Source organism: Heteronotia binoei, unplaced genomic scaffold, assembly GCF_032191835.1.
Source record: "Heteronotia binoei isolate CCM8104 ecotype False Entrance Well unplaced genomic scaffold, APGP_CSIRO_Hbin_v1 ptg000122l, whole genome shotgun sequence".
Classification (NCBI taxonomy): domain Eukaryota; kingdom Metazoa; phylum Chordata; class Lepidosauria; order Squamata; family Gekkonidae; genus Heteronotia; species Heteronotia binoei.
Genome location: NW_026799994.1, coordinates 211,077 through 230,804, shown reverse-complemented (window position 1 = coordinate 230,804; position 19,728 = coordinate 211,077). Strand labels below are relative to the sequence as shown.

The following is a 19,728-nucleotide window of genomic DNA, read 5'->3' as shown; positions in this document are numbered from 1 at the left end:
ATGGAGTAAAAGGACAGGTCCTCTTGTGGATCAAAAACTGGCTGAGTAATAGGAAGCAGAGAGTGAGTATAAATGGGCAGTCTTCGCAGTGGAGGACGGTAAGCAGTGGGGTGCCGCAGGGCTTGGTACTGGGTCCCACGCTCTTTAACTTGTTCATAAATGATTTAGAGTTGGGAGTGAGCAGTGAAGTGGCCAAGTTTGCGGATGACACTAAATTGTTCAGGGTGGTGAGAACCAGAGAGGATTGTGAGGAACTCCAAAGGGATCTGTTGAGGCTGGGTGAGTGGGTGTCAATGTGGCAGATGCGGTTCAATGTGGCCAAGTGCAAAGTAATGCACATTAGGGCCAAGAATCCCAGCTACAAATACAAGTTGATGGGATGTGAACTGGCAGAGACTGACCAAGAGCGAGATCTTGGGGTCGTGGTAGATAACTCACTGAAAATGTCAAGACAGTGTGCGTTTGCAATAAAAAAGGCCAACTGGGAATTATTAGGAAGGGAACTGAAAACAAATCAGCCAGTATCATAATGCCCCTGTATAAATCGATGGTGCGGTCTTATTTGGAGTATTGTGTGCAGTTCTGGTCGCCACACCTCAAAAAGGATATTATAGCATTGGAGAAAGTCCAGAAAAGGGCAACTAGAATGATTAAAGGGCTGGAACACTTTCCCTATGAAGAAAGGTTGAAACGCTTGGGACTCTTTAGCTTGGAGAAACGTCGACTGCGGGGTGACATGATAGAGGTTTACAAGATAATGCATGGGATGGAGAAAGTAGAGAAAGCAGTACTTTTCTCCCTTTCTGACAATAAAAGAACTTGTGGGTATTCGATGAAATTGCTGAGCAGACAGGTTAAAAAGGATAAAAGGAAGTACTTCTTCACCCAAAGGGTGATTAACATGTGGAATTCACTGCCACAGGAGGTGGTGGCAGCCACAAGCATAGCCACCTTCAAGAGGGGTTTAGATAATAATATGGAGCAGAGGTCCATCAGTGGCTATTAGCCACAGTGTGTGTGTGTGTGTGTGTGTGTGTGTGTGTGTGTGTGTATATATATATATATATATATATATATATATATATATATATATATATAATTTTTTTTTGCCACTGTGTGACACAGAGTATTGGACTGGATGGGCCACTGGCCTGATCTAACATGGCTTCTCTTATGTTCTTATGTAGTGTGGGGGTGGGGGTGGCAGCAGTAGTGGCAGGCAGGGTCAGGGTCGCCAGGCCGGCTATCGCTGGGCCATGATGCACGACGAAGCAGTCAACGCGCCGCACACGGCGGACACTCTCAGAGCCATCCTCTCACGGCAGTTAGAGGGCTGGGTAGGCAGCGAGGACGTTGCCACGGGCTTCGTGGTGACTGATGGTGGCTCTAACATCAGCGCGGCTGTCCAGTGTCAGGGTTTAAAACGCCTTCCTTGCGTGGCCCACCTTCTCCACCTCGTGGTTAAGGACGCATTGGGCCAGACGAAAAGCCAGGATCGTCAGTATCTAGCCGCGACCCATGAGTACCGACTTCTGCTCCAGAAGTGTCGGCACATCACGGGTCAATTCTCACGCAGCAATACGGACTCATATCAGCTGCGTGAGAAACAGACACTGACAGGCATGCCAGGGCACCGCCTGATCGGTGACGTCAGCACACGCTGGAACTCCACCTGTGCCATAATGGAGCGCATGGTGGAGCAGAGAGCAGCCCTGGATGCCTTTGTCTCTGAGACAAGGGTCTTTCGGGATGAGAACCGTCTCACCCAAGAGGACTGGGTGGTCATTTCTCAGACTGTGGAGGTTCTTGGGCCCTTCAAGACCCACACAGAAATGCTCTTGTCTGACACGGCGAGCATCACACTGGTCGTCTCCATGGTACAGATGGCCCGTGAGGACCTGGCCTAATTTCTAGTGCCAGCTCAAGGCTTTGCAGACGTTCTCCCAGTGGTGCGCACCCTGGTTGTTAGGCTGCAGGAAGGGCTTGAGGCCCACTTTCAGACTTTCACCCAGGATAAGGTCTACTTGATGCCGACCATGTTAGACCCGCGCCTGAAGGGCACAGTTGCCGAGCGGGCCAACGAGCTCGATCGCTGGCGAGACGAGCTCTCCCAGAAGGTTGAACGTTCCAGAGTCAGGGCGGGCCCAGTGCTGGTAGTTGAGGAGGAGGGGGGTGGAAGCAGCTCATCTGTCACTTCCACTGCTGTTGTTCATCCCCAGCCTCCCCAGCTAGGCAGTGTTTCCCACCAGACTCATGCCATGAAGAGTGCTGAGATGACATTCATCGGGCGGGTTGTTGGCCCCTCTAGGAGTGGAAGGCCCTACCAAGAGCGAAGATGGGTGCTGAGATGGTGAGGGACTACCGTATTTTTTGGACCATAAGGCACTCTGGACCATAAGGACGCACCTTCCTCCTGGGGGGCGATCCGCTGCCTCCGCCTCCGATCCCGGCGCTACCCACGTGCCTGCCTGCCTGGCTCCAGCTTCTTCCAGCAAGCGCTGGGATCGCTCCACGCTGCCCCCACTGCAAACCCAGCGCTTCGCGAGAGCCGGCTGCGGAGAGGGCAGCGTGCTTCCTTCGTGCCTGTCTGCCTGGCTCCAGCTCTGACGCTTACAGCAAGTGCCAGGATCGCTCCTCCGCCCTCCGATCCCAGCGCTTGCTTTAAGCATCAGAGCTGGAGCCAGGCAGACAGGCACGGAGGAAGCACGCTGCACCCTGCACAGCCGGCGCTCGCGAAGTGATGGGTTTGCGGAGGGGGCGGGTGTTTCCTCCGTGCCTGTCTGCCTGGCTCCAGCTCTGATGCTTAAAGCAAGCACTAGGATCGGAGGGCAGAGGGAGCGATCCTGGCGCTTGCTGTAAGTGTCAGAGCTGGAGCCAGGCAGACAGGCGCGGAGGAAGCACGCTGCCCTCTCCTCAGCCGGTGGTCACGAAGCGCTGGGTTTCCGGTGGGGGCAGCGTGGAGCAATCCCAGCGCTTGCTGGAAGAAGCTGGAGCCAGGCAGGCAGGCGTGGGGGAAGCGCCGGGGTCAGAGGCAGAGGAAACGGATCGCTCCCCCCCGAGGAAGGTACCTTCGCTCCATAAGACGCACACACTTTCCCCCCCACTTTTTTGGGGGGGGAGTGCATCTTATGGTCCGAAAAATACGGTATCTTTTGGAGCCCCTTGAGCCGCAGGAAGCGTCTCCTTTGGACTACTGGGTCACGAAGGAGGAGGTCTGGCTGGCCCTCTTCTCCGTGGCCAAGGCGTTCCTCTCATGCCCACTGACGAGCGTGCAGAGCGAGCGCGTTTTTTCGCATATGGGTGACATTGTCTGCCCACATCACAATCGCCTGCAACCCTGGACAGTTGAGCAGTTGGTCTTCCTGAAGGTCAACTTGCCTCTGTTCGGCTCCCCGAACGTAGACTTTGAGAGTGAATGAAGTGAACACCTACTTGTGCCTGCATCCTCTCTTGGCCTGCGCTTGGAAGGTGGTTGTAAAACGCTCCTCCACTAAAAATAGACTAGAGTCCAAAGACAGCCCAAAAACTCACTCACAAATTGATTGGCAGCTCATCCCCCCCCTCCCCAAACCAAAAGTGAATGTTGGTTAAAAACTGCAAAGCAATCCAAATTTCCCCCGTCCCCCATCCACACATGCCTAATAATACTGAAAGGGCCATTGCAGCCCCCAACTGTAACCGACAGCACCCACAGGCCCAGCCAGGATAACCCAGGTTTTTTTTCAGGGGAAGGAGGAAGAAAGAGGGAGGTGCCAGTGATGATGACAGGCAGCCAGCAGCCATACCAGTGCTGAGGTCCCTCTAATTGGACAGTGATGCTGGTGTGTTGCTGAGCTGAGAAAGAAGGAATGGTTGCCATCCTCTCACACAATCTGAGGCCCTCCCAGTGGTCTTCCTCATTTGGGGTGCAATTCTGGCTCGCCTCCTCGTGATGCACCCTGGGTAACGCAAAAGAGCCTGGACCAGCCAACCATCCATCACTCAAGGCAAGTCAAAATGCTCCTTGCTTTGTGTCAGATGCAGAATGATGTGGAGCTAGGTGTGGTGGTCCACCACTTCTCTTGTTTGAGAGTTGTGTTGTTTGGGGCAGGGCTGGAGAGCTGGCATCTGCAAATTGTGTGTTCTGTGGCAGGGAAGCTAGCACCTGGGTGAAAGACCCAGAGCCAGCATGCTTGTTGTGCTTGGCCAGCTCTCCCCGTGTTGTTTGGGGCAGGGCTGGAGAGCTGGCATCTGCAGATTGTGTGTTCTGTGGCAGGGAAGCTGGCACCTGGGTGAGAGACCTAGAGAGTGCTTGGCCAGCTCTCCCCGTGTTGTTTGGGGCAGGGCTGGAGAGCTGGCATCTGGGTTTGCTGCAGCCAAGTCTGCAGAGCAGACCTTGAGCAGATTGTGTTTTGTGTGGCAGTGATGTTGGCAACTGGGTTTATACTGGTTCCAGGCCTGCAGGGTTCATAGAGTAGATAGAGGGATGTAGTGCATTTGGGTCCTATAAAGATTATCTGGTGTGAAGTTAGGTTTGGCTTTGGGTGCCCCAGGAATTGGACCCCCTGGTCCATTTTTTTTTTGGCCTTGTGGGTTTTGTGTGGGACAGTGCCCTGAAGCTGCACAGCAGTTTGGGGGGCTCTCCTCAAAACCTCCTGCTCCCCAGAGCCACTTTTCCCACGACAATTACAGTGAGGAAGTGGCTCGAATTGTTTTTTTCTCACCATTGGGAGCAGTGTTCCTTTTGGGGTGCCCACAGATGGGTGCAGTCTTTTTGGGCCAGGGGGGTTTCATGCTGGGGAGTCCCCTGAAGCTGCCCTGCAGTTTTGGGGCCTCTCCCTCAAACTCCCCTCTGGCCGGAGCCACTTTCCCCACAGCAATTATAGTGAAGGAAGTGGCTAATTGGGCTTTCCCCATCATTGTTGGCAATGGGCCCTTTGGGGAGCCCAAAGACAGGGACCCCCTGGCCCAATCTTTTTGGGACTTGGGGGTTTTGTAGGGGAGAGTCCCCTGCGGGTTCCCTGCAGTTTTTGGGGCTCTCCCTCAAACCCCCTGCCCCACAGTAGCCTCTAATTATGCCCTATGTTGCCATTGATTTCAATGGCCCATAGGGTATAATGGTGGAATAGGGGCACCCTCTTTGGGTGCCCCTGGAATGGGATCCCCTGGACCAATCTTTTTGGGACTTGGGGGATTTGTAGGAGAGAGTCTCCTGCAGATTCCCTGCAAATTTGGGGACTCTCCCTCAAACCCCTTCCCCTCCAGGTGGCTTCAAATATACCCTATTTGCCATTGATTTCAATGGCTTATAGGGTATAATGGGGCCGTATATTCGGAAATAGCCGCACATCTACCGTACATGCTATTCCGACTATGGAATTCAGAAATATATGGGTTTCCGTATATTTTCCCCTCGTATACTTCCGAATCCGTGTACTTCTGAATTTTTTGTTTTTGCACATCCCTATTGGGAACCCGATGTAGCCAATTTGTGTCCATTTTGGTAATTATCTTTGACATTTAAGTGAAGAACTGAGAGGGTGAAAAAGCCTGGCTTACACAAATTAAAATTATTTAAATGCAAGCTATCTTTCTGACCCTGTAATGTTATTAATTTGGAGCTTGTTAATACTTGTGAGTGAAAAAACGATCTCTAACTCTCCTGAAAGACTCTTGTTTTCCGAGCAGCCTAAGGCTATGTGATGGTGAACATTTGGGCAACCTCTTTGCAGCTGGTGATGGAGTTTGTGCCTATAAAATACCTTTATAAGATTTGTTACATCTATAAAAAGTAAATTGTGTACACAGAGCCACATGGGGAAAGAACAGAAGATTTAAGCACTCAAATGCAATTTGGTTTCAGTAACCGAAATCAGGCTGCCCATGCAGTTAATAGCAGTTTTAAAGGGAAACCCCCCCAAAGACATCTTTTAAGGCCTGTCTATTTTCCTTTAAAATATTAACAGTGCTGGAAGCCCAGATTCAATTAACAGAACCAAATGGGGAGGGGATAAAGGGTTAAATTGCTTCTTCTCTTCCATCACAGTCCTTATCTAAATTGCTGCTGAACTCACACATCATTTATTTTTTAGAGACTGACATCTGCCTCATCTCTATATATAGCAATTAACTTGCAAGTTCTGTTACAGGTACCCAAAGCAACTGATTGCCAAAAGTGCCTCTGGGTTGTTTTTCCTTGTGGCCAATTCACTCAGAAGTTATATAAGCACTATTCAGTGCAGTTCACTAACACCGTGTCTGGATGTCTGTTAATTCTCTCCACCTAAGGACCATGGAGAATGCAGTTCTGTTTGAGGCTATGGATCACTAAGAAGAAAATTTTCAGGTATCCTCACAAAACCAGAATTTTCAGGATCACTGGTGGAAACTATAGCACTTAATCTTCTAAAAAACCCACAATTTAACTTTGTAAATGTAGATGCAGCCTAAAAGTAACTATAAATATCATCAAAATGTATGCCACATATGTACACGGGAAGCTTGCTTACTTAACTTTTGTGGGGGCCACAGAATTTTTGGATTAATGGAAGCATTCATGTTCTCGGGGAGGGACGATGGCTCAGTGGTAGAGCATCTGCTTGGGAAGCAGAAGGTCCCAGGTTCAATCCCTGGCATCTCCAAAAAAGGGTCCATGCAAATAGGTGTGAAAAACCTCAGCTTGAGACCCTGGAGAGCTGCTGCCAGTCTGAGAAGACAATACTGTGAGGGGAGGGACGGTGGCTCAGTGGTAGAGCATCTGCTTGGTAAGCAGAAGGTCCCAGGTTCAATCCCCGGCATCTCCAGCTAAAAAGGATCCAGTCAAATAGGTGTGAAAACCCTCAGCTTGAGACCCTGGAGAGCCGCTGCCAGTCTGAGTAGACAATACTGACTTTGATGGATCCAGGGTCTGATTCAGTATAAGGCAGCTTCATATGTTCTGTGGTGTGTGCTGACATTTTCCTATTGGTTTTGCAAAGAAACCTGGCTTGTAGATGATGTCTCAGTTCTCAGAAGAGGATATGATTTCATGAATTTACCAAATGTCCTGGACCTTCTAATTTCAAAATTTTATCAGGTAAACCTGCTTGGCTTTTATTTCCCATCCTTTGTCTTACCCAGCTCCCTCCCCATTTGTGCTTCATGGCTTCTGCTCATTTGGCCTGAGGCAACTGAGGACTGAGGAAACACAGAAGTTAGGGAATTCTGGTTTGACTTCACAGTTCCCTTGCAGCGGAGCCTGCCCTGCCACTAGGCAAACTAGGCAATTGCCTAGGGTGCTGGCCTTCTGGATGTGCTGAATTGGGCGCCCCCGTGTGACTTGGTGGCATTATCAATGGGAGGAGGCACCAGGCGTTAGCCTTGCCTAGGGTGCCAGACAGTCTAGAGCTGGCCCTGCCTTGCAGCAACTGCCCATGGAACCGTGAACATTTTTAACTCAGTACACTTATCACCAATATGACATGGATATTGTGACAATATGACTTGGATATTGTGACAAATACTTTTGAGAATTACAGTCAATGCCTACGGTTTTTATCCATCACATGACTCAAACCTAGAGGAAGAGCTAGCATATCCCTCCCACTGAACAATAGGTATGGCAGTTGTATACTTAAAACCTGTATACACAAAACTTGCTTTGAAACAATATTACAGACCTGTTTGGCCTGGTGAGAGATGCTCCAACACCAGAGTCTCTTCTGTCCCTGACACCTGTAGCATCTGATTCATTAAGAGAGGTCCCATCTCTGTCCACATCACTAGGTGTTGTCCGGCCATCAGACACAGAATTCTGTTCAAAGTCTAATGCAATCTTGGATGGTGACTGGAATGGTAAGGTCCCATGCTCACTAATTGATAAATCATTGTTTTTCAGCTCTGGCAATATATTTTTTGACCAATCATCCACAGATTCTTGAAGTCCATTGACATGCTGCAAAATATCGTCCAGATGTGGAAAAAGGTTCTCTCTTTCCAAGTCCAGAAGATCTCCAGTGCTGGCATACAAGTGAGAGCCTGGAACATTGTCATAAATGCTAACCCGACTCTCTTTTGGACAGGAAGCAAGAGGACTAGCCTCTTTAGGTGCTGAACATTTTTGCTTGCTTAATGAAATACTCCCTGTCCTCCAGTTCACGCTGTTGCTATTGTCTGTAGGAGAGAGGCTTTCAATGGAAAGAGCCTTAGGAAATGTTCCAGGTTTGTGGTCTTTGGGAATATGAACAACTAGGTTTTCTTGTGAATGAAATTCATTTTTGCGATTTTGGTCTACCACTTGCCTGAAGGCTGTTTCTGCAAGAACATCCAGGTCCTCCAGGTACATGCCGCCTCGTTTATTTGCTTCATGGTATTTGCGTTCCTTCAAGCAAGGAGTGCTTATTCCACTGCTGCTGATCTCTGACTGGCTACTCTCACAACTGGACTTAGTGGAGAAGGCAAGCCCATGCTTGACTGCCTCTAGTGCTGTCACACCTTGGAGGTCTCCATTCACTATCTGCATGCATTGCATATCCTTCAGGGTTTTTGGTTCATGCTGAAGAACTGGTTGGCTTATTACTAAGCCACTATTCCTTCCAGACACTTTAAATTTGCCATGTGTACCTTTGGTTTTTAGTGTCTCCATGCGCTTTAGAAAGGTTTTGGCTCTGGTCCGTGTTGGTCTCTCATTCCCAGAGTTTTCTGAAGGCTGCAGGGGGATACCACCTACTGAAGTAGAGTCATGGGCAATGGTGCTTTCTACAAAGTATTGTCCTGAACAGTCAAATGTCTCCCTGAGAAGGCTGCTGATTCCGGACTGACTCCTGTGGTCACTTCCCCCGCTACTTTCACTGTGAAGAGAAGAGATCTCAGGCTCACTCAGATCAGTTAGTACACTTTCACTGCTAGTTGTGATTTTAATTTTAATGTCCCCTGAGGGCCCATGTTTGTCCGACTGATGAATTAAGGTGTCAATATCATCTACCCGAGACCATCGTCGGCTTGTCCTCTGGAAAGTCCATTTGTCACTGATAGCACAGAGATCTTCTTCATCAGAATCTTCACCCTAAAGAGTAGCACACAACATAAACATGATGCATCCCCCACTCAGGATTAAAAAATGGCAATGCAATAAAAATTTTTATGGGCTGATTAATAATGTTCTTTTTCATAGCATATTGGATAACAGCATTCCTTCCCTCACTTTTCAGAATTATCATACAATGTCTGAACTGTGTGAATAAATATAGATGATATATAGCAAATCAATATCCAACTTTAGCTCATTCAAAAGATCTATCTACAATGTACTGTCTCTTTTTTTGGTATTTTTGTACTGTGTGTGTCTGCATCTGTAAGTCATTATGACTTCTGTTGACTGATCAGTACTGGAGGCCTGGAGGACATTCAGAGAGGTGGCTGAATTAAGCCTGCCCCTGTCCTCCCAACTCCTGGTATTTCAAGGAGGTCTCCCAAGTGCTTGCCACAATTGACCCTGCTTAGCTTCTGAGATTTGACTAGATTGGGCTATCCTGGTCAGGGTGAATGTACTGTCTCTTAAGAGGTTCACAATCAAAAATCTCCCAAATGTTTACCAAATAACATAATTGAAAAATTTAATGAAACAATCAACTACAGTCACTCTATAAGTAGCAATTAGCTGATCAGCCATATGACCAATTGACATTATGTTTTTGTGTAATCTACTAAAAAATTAATCAGTAGGTTTTCAATAATCTGATACTCCAATTTTTTAAATGAAATCTGACAGCTAAAGGCACTGTTACTTTAATCTCGATACAGAAAGTCCATCAATAAGGCCTACCTTGAACCTATCATGCATGTGATATATCTTTAATGTCCATAATCCAATCCAAACACATTTTACTTATTTAAAATATAAACCAATGTATAAAAACAGAAATAAAACAGTATTTGTATATTATAATCAAACACAGAGTTGGTTAGAGATAAAGAGTTTATAACTAAGTATTAGTCAACCCGAGAAGCTTCTGAAATAGCAAGGTCTAAACTCATTACCAAAATACTGAGACAGTGCTATCTTAGATTCTATTTAGCCACTCATTGCAGAACAGATGGTGAGAGAACATGAAGATTATTTTCAAAAAACAGGTAAACTCTTGTGGGGGAAGATAATACTTAAGATACTTTTTGTCACATAACACTTAGGACTTCCTATTCCTTTCTTATTACAGATTCTCATACTATCCCTAAGGGTTCCCCCCCCCCCCCAATCTCATGGAGATCAGCGAGTTGCAGTGTATGTTGGGGGGGGGGGGGGAATCCAACTCCCTGCTTCAAATTCCCATCTTCCACCTTGGAACTTGGTAAAAATGAGAAATAGCACTGACACTATATTCCAAAATCTCGGCTGACCCTGTATTTTACAGCATTTTTAGCAACAGTAAGGGCACAGTGGGTTCATTTTAATTGACCATCAGTTAGTCTCCAGGAGACAGGCAAAGAGTTATAAAGTACATAAGAATCCTCAAAGACCAATTAATATTGTTCTAAAAAACTGAAGTAATTACTTAATCCCCAAAAGGCTTAATAACTGGACACGCTCAAAACATAGGTTTAAGAGATGCAACTAGTAAATTAGAGCACCAACAATTAGACACTTTACTTAACCCTTTACTAAAAAGGGGCTGTAGTGTCCAATATATCCTAAACATAATGTTTTGCAGAATAAATTGCAGTTTAAGATCTATAGAAACAACAGGTACAAAATTTAGGGCCATATCCCATTACTGTGGCTAAAGAGGGTGTTCTAGCTCCTCATTCCATTCATTTCTGAAATTTTGCAAGTCATATTTATTGATGATACCAAATATTTATAAGCAAATACTGTAAGGTTTATTTTATGCATTGATTCAATGAGCATTTCCAAAAGCAAGGGAGATTCTGAACACTTAGTACTGCAGGGCCATATTTAGATACCATCAGATGCTGCATTTGTAAACATTGCCATTCAACAGAGTTTGATAGGTCATATCTTGACTTCAGCTGAGAAAATAACAAAAAGCCATTGTCAATTAATTGATTCAAAGTAAAAATCCTCCTACCTGTCTAAGCCTTCCACACACACAAAAAAATTCTTCCCAATTTTTAACCTGGATTTGCCCATATTAGTTCAGCATGTGAAAATGGATCAAATTGATAATGTCATGACATTATACACTATAATTCTCTAACTACAGAAACTCAAGGAAGATGACCATGAATTGACCCTAATGCATTCTATTAAAAAGGCGGATATCATACAAGAAGCCTCTAAAACAGTCTGATGAACTGAGAGGAGCAATATCAATAATTAGTAAAAACTAACAAATATGCCTGAAAATATAAATTAAAATCGGGGGGGGGGGGGGGGATCCTTCATAAAATGGGAGCTGCATCTTTTTTTAAGAAATCTGAGGCAGAAAGGAACCATATAAATTTTCAAAAAAAAGTATTACTTTTAAGAATATATCTACAAGGTATATGAAAAGGAGTTGCATGTAAAACATAATTTGGGATGTAATTATCCTTTTGATTGGATTTACTTTATCCCACAAAGAAAGATTTAAGATTGCCTGTCTGTCCAATTCCAAGGATATATCTGTAACTGACTTGTTAAAATTTAGCATAAATATGTGCTTAATGTATTTAGGAATCAACATTACACACAATAAGTAATGACACTGGGGCATGGCCAAAAATATCCATCAGCAATGGCATCAACTCAGATTTTGTCCAGTTACTCGAATAATCAGACAAATCTCCAAAAGTACTAAACACATCCATTAATAAAGGAATGGAAGACTGTTGTTTAGGGATGCCAGGTCCAACTCAGGAACTATCTGAGGACTTTGAGGGTGGAGCTGGGAGACTCTGGGGGTAGAGTCAGGAGATTTTCCCACTCCCTACTGTTCTAGAATAATCAATAAATGATCTCTATTTTCTAGACAGTTACCTGAGAGCCATCAGTAGATTTCTGTACACAAACCAGTCCCCAAACAGATATGCAAGCTGTATGTTAAAAACTTATGGGCTTCTATAAGCAAGAATTTCACAAACCGTTGAGCACAGATTAAGGTGCAACTGGATTATTATATAGAAAACCAAACATAAAAATGAGGCTATGTCTGCCTCCTATGACTTTGAAAACTGTCTACCTTTTCTTTATTTAAATTTGCTAGGGATTTCATGGGCCGAATAATATTGTTCTGGAAGCTGGATCTAATGAGCAGTCAAGCATTGGCAGGGCTAGATTAAGACACGCTGAAGCCCCAAGCTATACCAGGTTTAACAGGATCCAAAGCATAACACCCCATCAATGGTCATGTAGCAATATTTAGTGGGTTTTTGGAGGGGGGTAAGGAGGACTGTCATATTCTGAGGCCAAAATTCTGAGGTCATATTCTGAGGCCAAATATCTAAATAAATATTCATATTTAGAGGACTGTCATATTCTGAGGCCAAAAGCAGTAGTTTATTTAGCTTTTGCAACAAATCCAGCTCTTGTAATTGGATGCTCTTTTTGAAGGCTTACCACAAAGTTCCAGTAAAGTAATATTTGTGGAGACTAAGGGGATGATTATAAGAATATTTTTTTTAAAAGAAAAGGTTTGAGAAAAACAGATGCTCAGGAGGCTATTATATCTTTGATTGATAACTAGTTATTCTGATAAAAGAATTAAAAATAATTCTCCTACATTTTCCAAGCTTGCTGGCAATGCAATTTGTCTATGTTTTATAAATCATATCTAACAATAAAGAACACAAGCCAGTTGCTATGAGCAATCAATTGTCCCTTTCAGCAGAGAAGACTGCCAAAAAATGACACTAATTACTGGGAAGAGTAATGAGCTGTTTGATCTTGTTCACTAACAACACAGCAGAGGCAATAATAATTTTTTTTCCCATACTGGACAATGGCCCACCATCTTGTACTGACAATTCTTTCTTTAATAAATGAGATAAACTGAATTTATTCCCAAGACATAGCAATGGGATTTCATAGCCATATGACAGAATTTCAACTGGTTTCATGCAGCATCACTGGCCCAAAAGCACCCAGAAAGCTTCCATGGCAGAGTGGGGATTCAGATTTGTGTGTTCCCAAAACCTAGTGTGACATGCTAACTACTATGCCAAATTACATTTCAAGGACACAGATGTGTTATCTTGCACTGAAGATATATGAAAACTAGAGCCATTCAAAACAGTAAATGATTGACTCTGAATGGGTGCAGACTGTTCATAATTGTAGAATTTAGCAAAACTGGATGAATTGAAATAGTGTACAGGAGTCCTGTGGCACAGAGTGGTAAACTGGAGTACTGCAGTCCAAGCTCTGCTCACAGCCTGAGCTTGATCCCAGTGGAAGCTGGGTTCAGGTAGCCGGCTCAAGGTTGACTCAGCCTTCCATCCTTCCGAGGTTGGAAAATGAGTACCCAGCTTTCTGGGGGTAAAATGTAGATGACTGGAGAAGGCAAAAAAGTCTGCCAAGAAAATGTCATGATGTGACGTCACCCCATGGGTCGGTAATGACTCAGTGCTTTGCACGGGGTACTAGCTTTTTACCTTTTAAAATAGTGTAATAAAACTGAAAGGAGGGACAATTACCTTTTCTATTTACCACAAGTCCCCATTGAGTCTGTTCATATACAGTCTGTTCATATACAGATTTGATAGTAATTCCAGCACAACAGCTTCTTGTGTGCCTACTGGAAAATAAAAACTTCCTGGCAGGCACAGTTGGAATTCTTGATTCCATGTTGGTAAGGTACATGCCTCCATGTCAGGCTTGAGCCTATTGACAATTTCACTGTATTTTGGTCAGTTTACATGTAGTAGAGTTTGTACAAGTGATCTTGGTGTGTGAAGATAAAATCTAAATAATGTTTTCTCAGGTTCCTCAGCATTGCAATTTAACATGCAGCAGAAACTATCCTGGGAAAACACATATTCCTTTAACCCCAGGGCACTTCACTCTCAGGGTTTTTCAGCACACCTGACTTATTCTTTATTTTCATAGCAGTTGATCCCACTAGCATTGGAATCATGTTGGGCATGGCATGGGTGAGATGTCTGGGAATATCAAGCGAGCCAGACACAAAGGCAAAGGGTAAAGGTTGAGTGACAGGAAAGAGCAATGAAAAATCTGATGCCTCTGAAAGTGCATGGCAGCAAATTGCTACTGCGATTTTCCAGGGCAGAGAAAGAAAAGGTTCCAATTGCTGCAAGTATGTGGGAAGAGCAACAGTTGCTGCTGTGCCATCTTATGGCGATATAATGATATATCTCGATCAGGTGAGTGTCTCCCCCCCATTAATAATTGTACATTTCCTGACACAAGGGATAAAATTTCCTTATTAGGCAGAGATAGCAAAGGGCCAGTCAGCAGGAAGTGGGAGGAACAAACAAAAGCCTAAGAAACTGTTTGCAAATAAACCTGACTCAAATTTGAGTGCTAGAAACAGATTGGCAAAAAAGTGACCTGAAAGAACCAAAATGCAAGGTGAAAATGAATGGCTCAAGAGAACATATGGAAGCTGGGGGATAACCCAAACCAATATGAGGTAAAGACCAACACAATAATGCTGGGAGGAAACCCCCTCAGCGTCACAGAAATGCTACTATGTGGATTCATCCCTGGGAGCTGAGAGTGCCACACAGAATAAAGAAGCCTGAATATCTGCACTGCACGCATCAGAACAGCCGCAAAAGCATATCTTGATCCTTAGAACTGGAACAATTGGAACATGGCTTCTGTAACACACTGCCTGTGGCCAAAGGACAGCCTCATTAGTTTGAATCTGGAACCCAGAAGAGGTGGTTTCACTCCCATCATGCCTATAACATGGCCAGAAGAATCACCTGCAATTGTGAAACAACAGTGAGTCCAGATACCCCTGCAACATTGCCTTCGCGGTGATTTGAGTTGTGGAACGGAAGATTGGAAGCTCTTACCGTGAAGCTTCCTTCTCGGTGGTCCTGGAGTGAGACGGTCCGAAACTGTTGGGAGTAGGCTCCTCCTCCGGAAACAGGGTCATTGATCATTTGATCCAGCCTGGGGGAGGGGCCGCTCCGTTGGAAACTCTCCAGTCCATAGAAAAGCCATGCTCCCCCATCAGTAGAAATCTATAAAACAAACTCTGCATCATGGTAACAAACCACCCAGAGACCATAATGATGCAACGCCATTTTAATAACTGCAACAGCAGAAGTAACTGTAACCAATAAGAAACTTTCACTACCAGTGCCCCAGTACCTCCCACAACCAAGCTCCCACAGCTACCAGCCTGGAGCAAGGTACAACACCGGGTGGGATGGACCGTTCCACTCCAGGACCACTGAGAAGGAAGCTTCATGGTAAGAGCTTTCAATCATCCGTTCTCCGGTGGCCCCTGGTAGTGGGACGGTCCAAAACTGTTGAGGCATACAAAAGCAATAAGTACCCCAGGCGGGAACCACTGCATTCAATCTATAACCTGTTGTAGCACCCTGCGGCCAAAGGCCGCTTCAGCAGATGCCCACCTATCCACCTTATAATGCCTGGTGAACGAATGAGCAGAACTCCAGGTGGCTGCCCTACAAATGCCTTCCAGGAACGAGAAGGACTTGTACACTGCAGATGTGGCCGCTCCTTGTAAGGAATGAGCTGTAATTCCTCCTGGAGGCTCCAACCTTGACGCCGTGTATGCTGCAGAAATGCATTGCCCCAACCACCTGCTCAGGGTCAAAGAAGTAACTGGTTTTCCCAAAGAGGGCGAATTAAAGGAAACAAACAAGGACTCTGACCTCCTAAAATCCTTGGTTCTTTCTATATAAAAACAAGGCATGCTTAACCGATGCCACTCCTTTTCCTTCTCATGTTTGGGATTAGGATAGAATGAGGGTAATACCAAGTCCTGAGACGGGTGAAAAACTGAATTCACTTTAGGCATAAATGTCGGATTAGTCTCAACACTACCCTGTCCTCATGAAAGATACAAAGATCTTTATCCACGAACAGAGCCTGCAACTCAGATACCCTGTGGGCAGAGGGAATCCCAACTAAAAACAACGTTTTAAGGGTAAGATCCTTCAGGCTACAAGTAGCCATGGGTTCAAAAGGTGCATGACACAATGCCTTCAGCACCACATTTAACTTCCATGTAGGAAACCTATGTGCAGTAGGGGGATTCAACATGGACACCCCCCTCAAAAAATGCTCAACATGCAGATGCAATGTCAAGGAACCCCCCTTTTTAGCTCCACGGACAGCAGAAATAGCTGCCACCTGCCTACGAAGGGTATTAGTAGCCAACCCCTTATCCAGGCCCTCGTGCAAGAACAGCAGCAGCTTCCGAACTGGTAACTTTAAGGGATCCCACCCCCTTTCCACACACCAGTTGGAAAAGACACACCAAGTGTTGTTATACACCCGAGTGGTAGAACATTTTCTGGATGCCAACATAGTGTCAATCACAGATTTGTCAAACCCCAACTTAACTAACTGCAACCGCTCAACCTCCACGCAGTTAACTGTAACATATCCGGCTGAGGATGGCAAACTGTCCCTTGTCCCAGCAATGTCTCGGATGCTGGGAGACGCCAAGGCTTCTCCGTTGACAGCCACATGAGGTCTTAAAACCACCGTCTCGACCAGAAGGGAGCAACCAGGACCAGCTCCGCTGTTTGCTGAAGAATCTTGTGAACCAACCGGGGAATCAGCTGCAGTGGTGGGAAGGCGTACAGAAGACCGTCCGGCCAGTCCCGGTTGAGAGCGTCTATGCCCTCCGCCTGATCGTCCTTCTGTTTGGCAAAAAAACGTCGCACTTGACGATTGTCCGCGGTTGCAAACAAATCCACAGTCACTCTGCCATATCTGCGCTGAAGAGACCGCCTTGTCCACCGACCATTCCGTCTGATCCAGCCTCTGTCTGCTGAGCCAGTCTGCCAGCCCGTTGTCCTTCCCGGCTACATGAATCGCCTTTATGGATAACAGATACTTCTCTGCCCAAACCAGTAAGCTGTTGGCCTCGCTGCACAGTTTCCTGATTCTGGTCCCACCTTGCCGGTTGACATAAGCTTTGGCTGTCACATTGTCTGTCTTCACTAACACGTGACTCCCCTGCAGCGTCGTCTGAAAACATAACAACCCCAGACCAATCGCCCTCAGCTCCAGCAGGTCGATGCTCTGTCGGGACTCCATCAGGGACCACTGACCTTGAATCATCATCCCTTGAGAATGCGCTCCCCAGCCAGAGAGGCTGGAGTCTGTAGTTACCACTATCCTCTGTGGCTCCTTCATTGACACTCCTTGCTGAAAACGGGATGGTTCCAGCCACCACTGAAGTTGCGTCTTCAGCTCCTGTGGAAGAAACACTAGCTTGTGCAGCTTGCGAGCTATCACATGTTGATAAGGGATCAGGAAGCATTGTAAGGGCTGTAGGTGGAAACGCGCCCAAGACAGTACAATCTGGCACAACACCAGAACACCTAAAAGCTTTGCTAGAGTCATCAAAGGCACCCAATTCAGGGACAATACCTCCTCCAACAAGGATCTGAGGTTCACCTGTCGTACTTTTGACAAAAACACTTTGTGCCTTCGAGTATTGATCAGGACACCCAGATGCACTATCTCTTGCGTTGGAGTAGGGTTTCTCTTTGTCCTGTTGACCACGAAACCATGGTCCTGCAGTATTTGAATAGTCCGATTGGTGTCCTCCAGGCTCTGCTGGAAGGAAAAGGCCCTGACCAAGAGATCGTCCAGATACGGATGAAGAACCACGCCCCCCATCCGTAAATGAGCCACCAAAGCCACCAGGATCTTTGTAAACACTCGCAGTGAAGACTTGAGCCCAAATGGCAAAGCCTGGTACTGGAAGTGCTTCCTGTCGTACGCAAACCTGAGGAACCATCTGTGACTTGGTCGAATGGGAACATGCAAATACGCCTCGGACAGATCGATGGACGTCAGGTATTCTCGTTCTTGAACTGCCAATAGAATGGAACGCAACGTCTCCATCCGAAACTTTTTGGTTTTCACAAATCGATTTACCCATTTTAAGTCTAGAATGGCCCGGACATTGCCATTCTTCTTTGGCACCAGGAATAAAATGGAATACACCCCTTGACCCCTCTGAATCACAGGTACGGGTTCTATAGCCCTGATGTCTAGTAGATGTTAGATGGCGCACAACATCCCCCGGTGTGTGGTCGGGTCTTGTTTTCTCGGCACTGAACGAAACCTCCGATGTGGGAAAGATTCCAGTTCTAATGCATAGCCCTTGGATACCATGTCGATCACCCATTGGTCTGCAACTGACACCTTCCATCAGTCTGCAAAAAACTGTAGCCGCCCCCCAATAGGAAGCAGCTCTGGACTTACGGCATAGTCATTGTGACCCTCCCTTTTTGGAGTCACTTTTGCTTCCCTTGTCGCTTTGGCTAGAAAAGGATTTAGCATCTCGACTGTGAGACTGCTACTTCCCTCGGAAAGGCTTAAAACCCGAAGGCCGGGAGAATTTTTTGGAGTCCCAAAAGGGCTGGAAGGATATTTTAGACTTAAAATCCTTCCTCTTAGAAGGCAAGACTTTCTTCTTGTCCTTCCCCTCAATCAGGAAGCGTTCCAGTTCGTTCCCAAAGAGACTAACACCTTTGAATGGTACAGCTGCCAGTCTAGCCTGTGCATCTGCATCTGCATCCCAAGTCCTGAGCCAAACGTTCCTGCATGCTGCCACACTGCAAGCCACTGCCCTTGCAGACAACTGCATTGCATCTAGGGTCGCATCTACAATAAATACTGTGCCCAAGGCTATTTTGTTAAGCTCATTCTTGAATTCCTTTGGCACATAATTATCTGCTGAGGCCAAATTGGATGCCCAGGTATATACTGCGCGTACAAACAGCGACCCCGCTGAAGACGCCCGGATGGACCAAGCTGATGCTTCAAAGTCCTTTCGTAATGTCTGTTCCATCCGTCTATTGCAGGCATCCTTGGGTAGCCCATCTGCATCCATGGGAAGCACAGATGTGGATAATAAACTATTTACAGGATCGTCCACTATGCGCAATTTCAGCCGTTTAGTAGCATAAGAACATAAGAACATAAGAGAAGCCATGTTGGATCAGGCCAACGGCCCATCAAGTCCAACACTCTGTGTCACACAGTGGCAAAAAATGTTATATACACACATACACTGTGGCTAATAGCCACTGATGGACCTGTGCTCCATACACTGTGGCTAATAGCCACTGATGGACCTGTGCTCCATATTTTTATCTAAACCCCTCTTGAAGGTGGCTATACTTGTGGCCGCCACCACCTCCTGTGGCAGTGAATTCCACATGTTAATCACCCTTTGGGTGAAGAAGTACTTCCTTTTATCCGTCTTAACCTGTCTGCTCAGCAATTTCATCGAATGCCCACGAGTTCTTGTATTGTGAGAAAGGGAGAAAAGTACTTCTTTCTCTACTTTCTCCATTCCATGCATTATCTTGTAAACCTCTATCATGTCACCCCGCAGTCGACGTTTCTCCAAGCTAAAGAGTCCCAAGCGTTTCAACCTTTCTTCATAGGGAAAGTGCTCCAGCCCTTTAATCATTCTAGTTGCCCTTCTCTGCACCTTCTCTAAAGCTATAATATCCTTTTTGAGGTGCGGCGACCAGAACTGCACACAGTACTCCAAATGAGACCGCACCATCGATTTATACAGGGGCATTATGATACTGGCTGATTTGTTTTCAATTCCCTTCCTAATAATTCCCAGCATGGCA

At 45.9% G+C, this 19,728-nt stretch overlaps 1 protein-coding gene across 4 annotated transcripts in view; it reads right to left on the bottom strand.

The window, feature by feature from the left end:
• Positions 1–19,728, bottom strand: part of LOC132590524 (stAR-related lipid transfer protein 13-like) — a 207,256-nt gene that overhangs the window by 39,264 nt on the left and 148,264 nt on the right. For all 4 annotated transcript variants that reach the window (XM_060263434.1, XM_060263437.1, XM_060263435.1 and 1 more), the window contains exon 5: positions 7,638–9,022. In XM_060263434.1, coding sequence (XP_060119417.1) covers positions 7,638–9,022 — 1,385 coding nt within the window. The remainder of the gene's footprint in view (positions 1–7,637; positions 9,023–19,728) is intronic.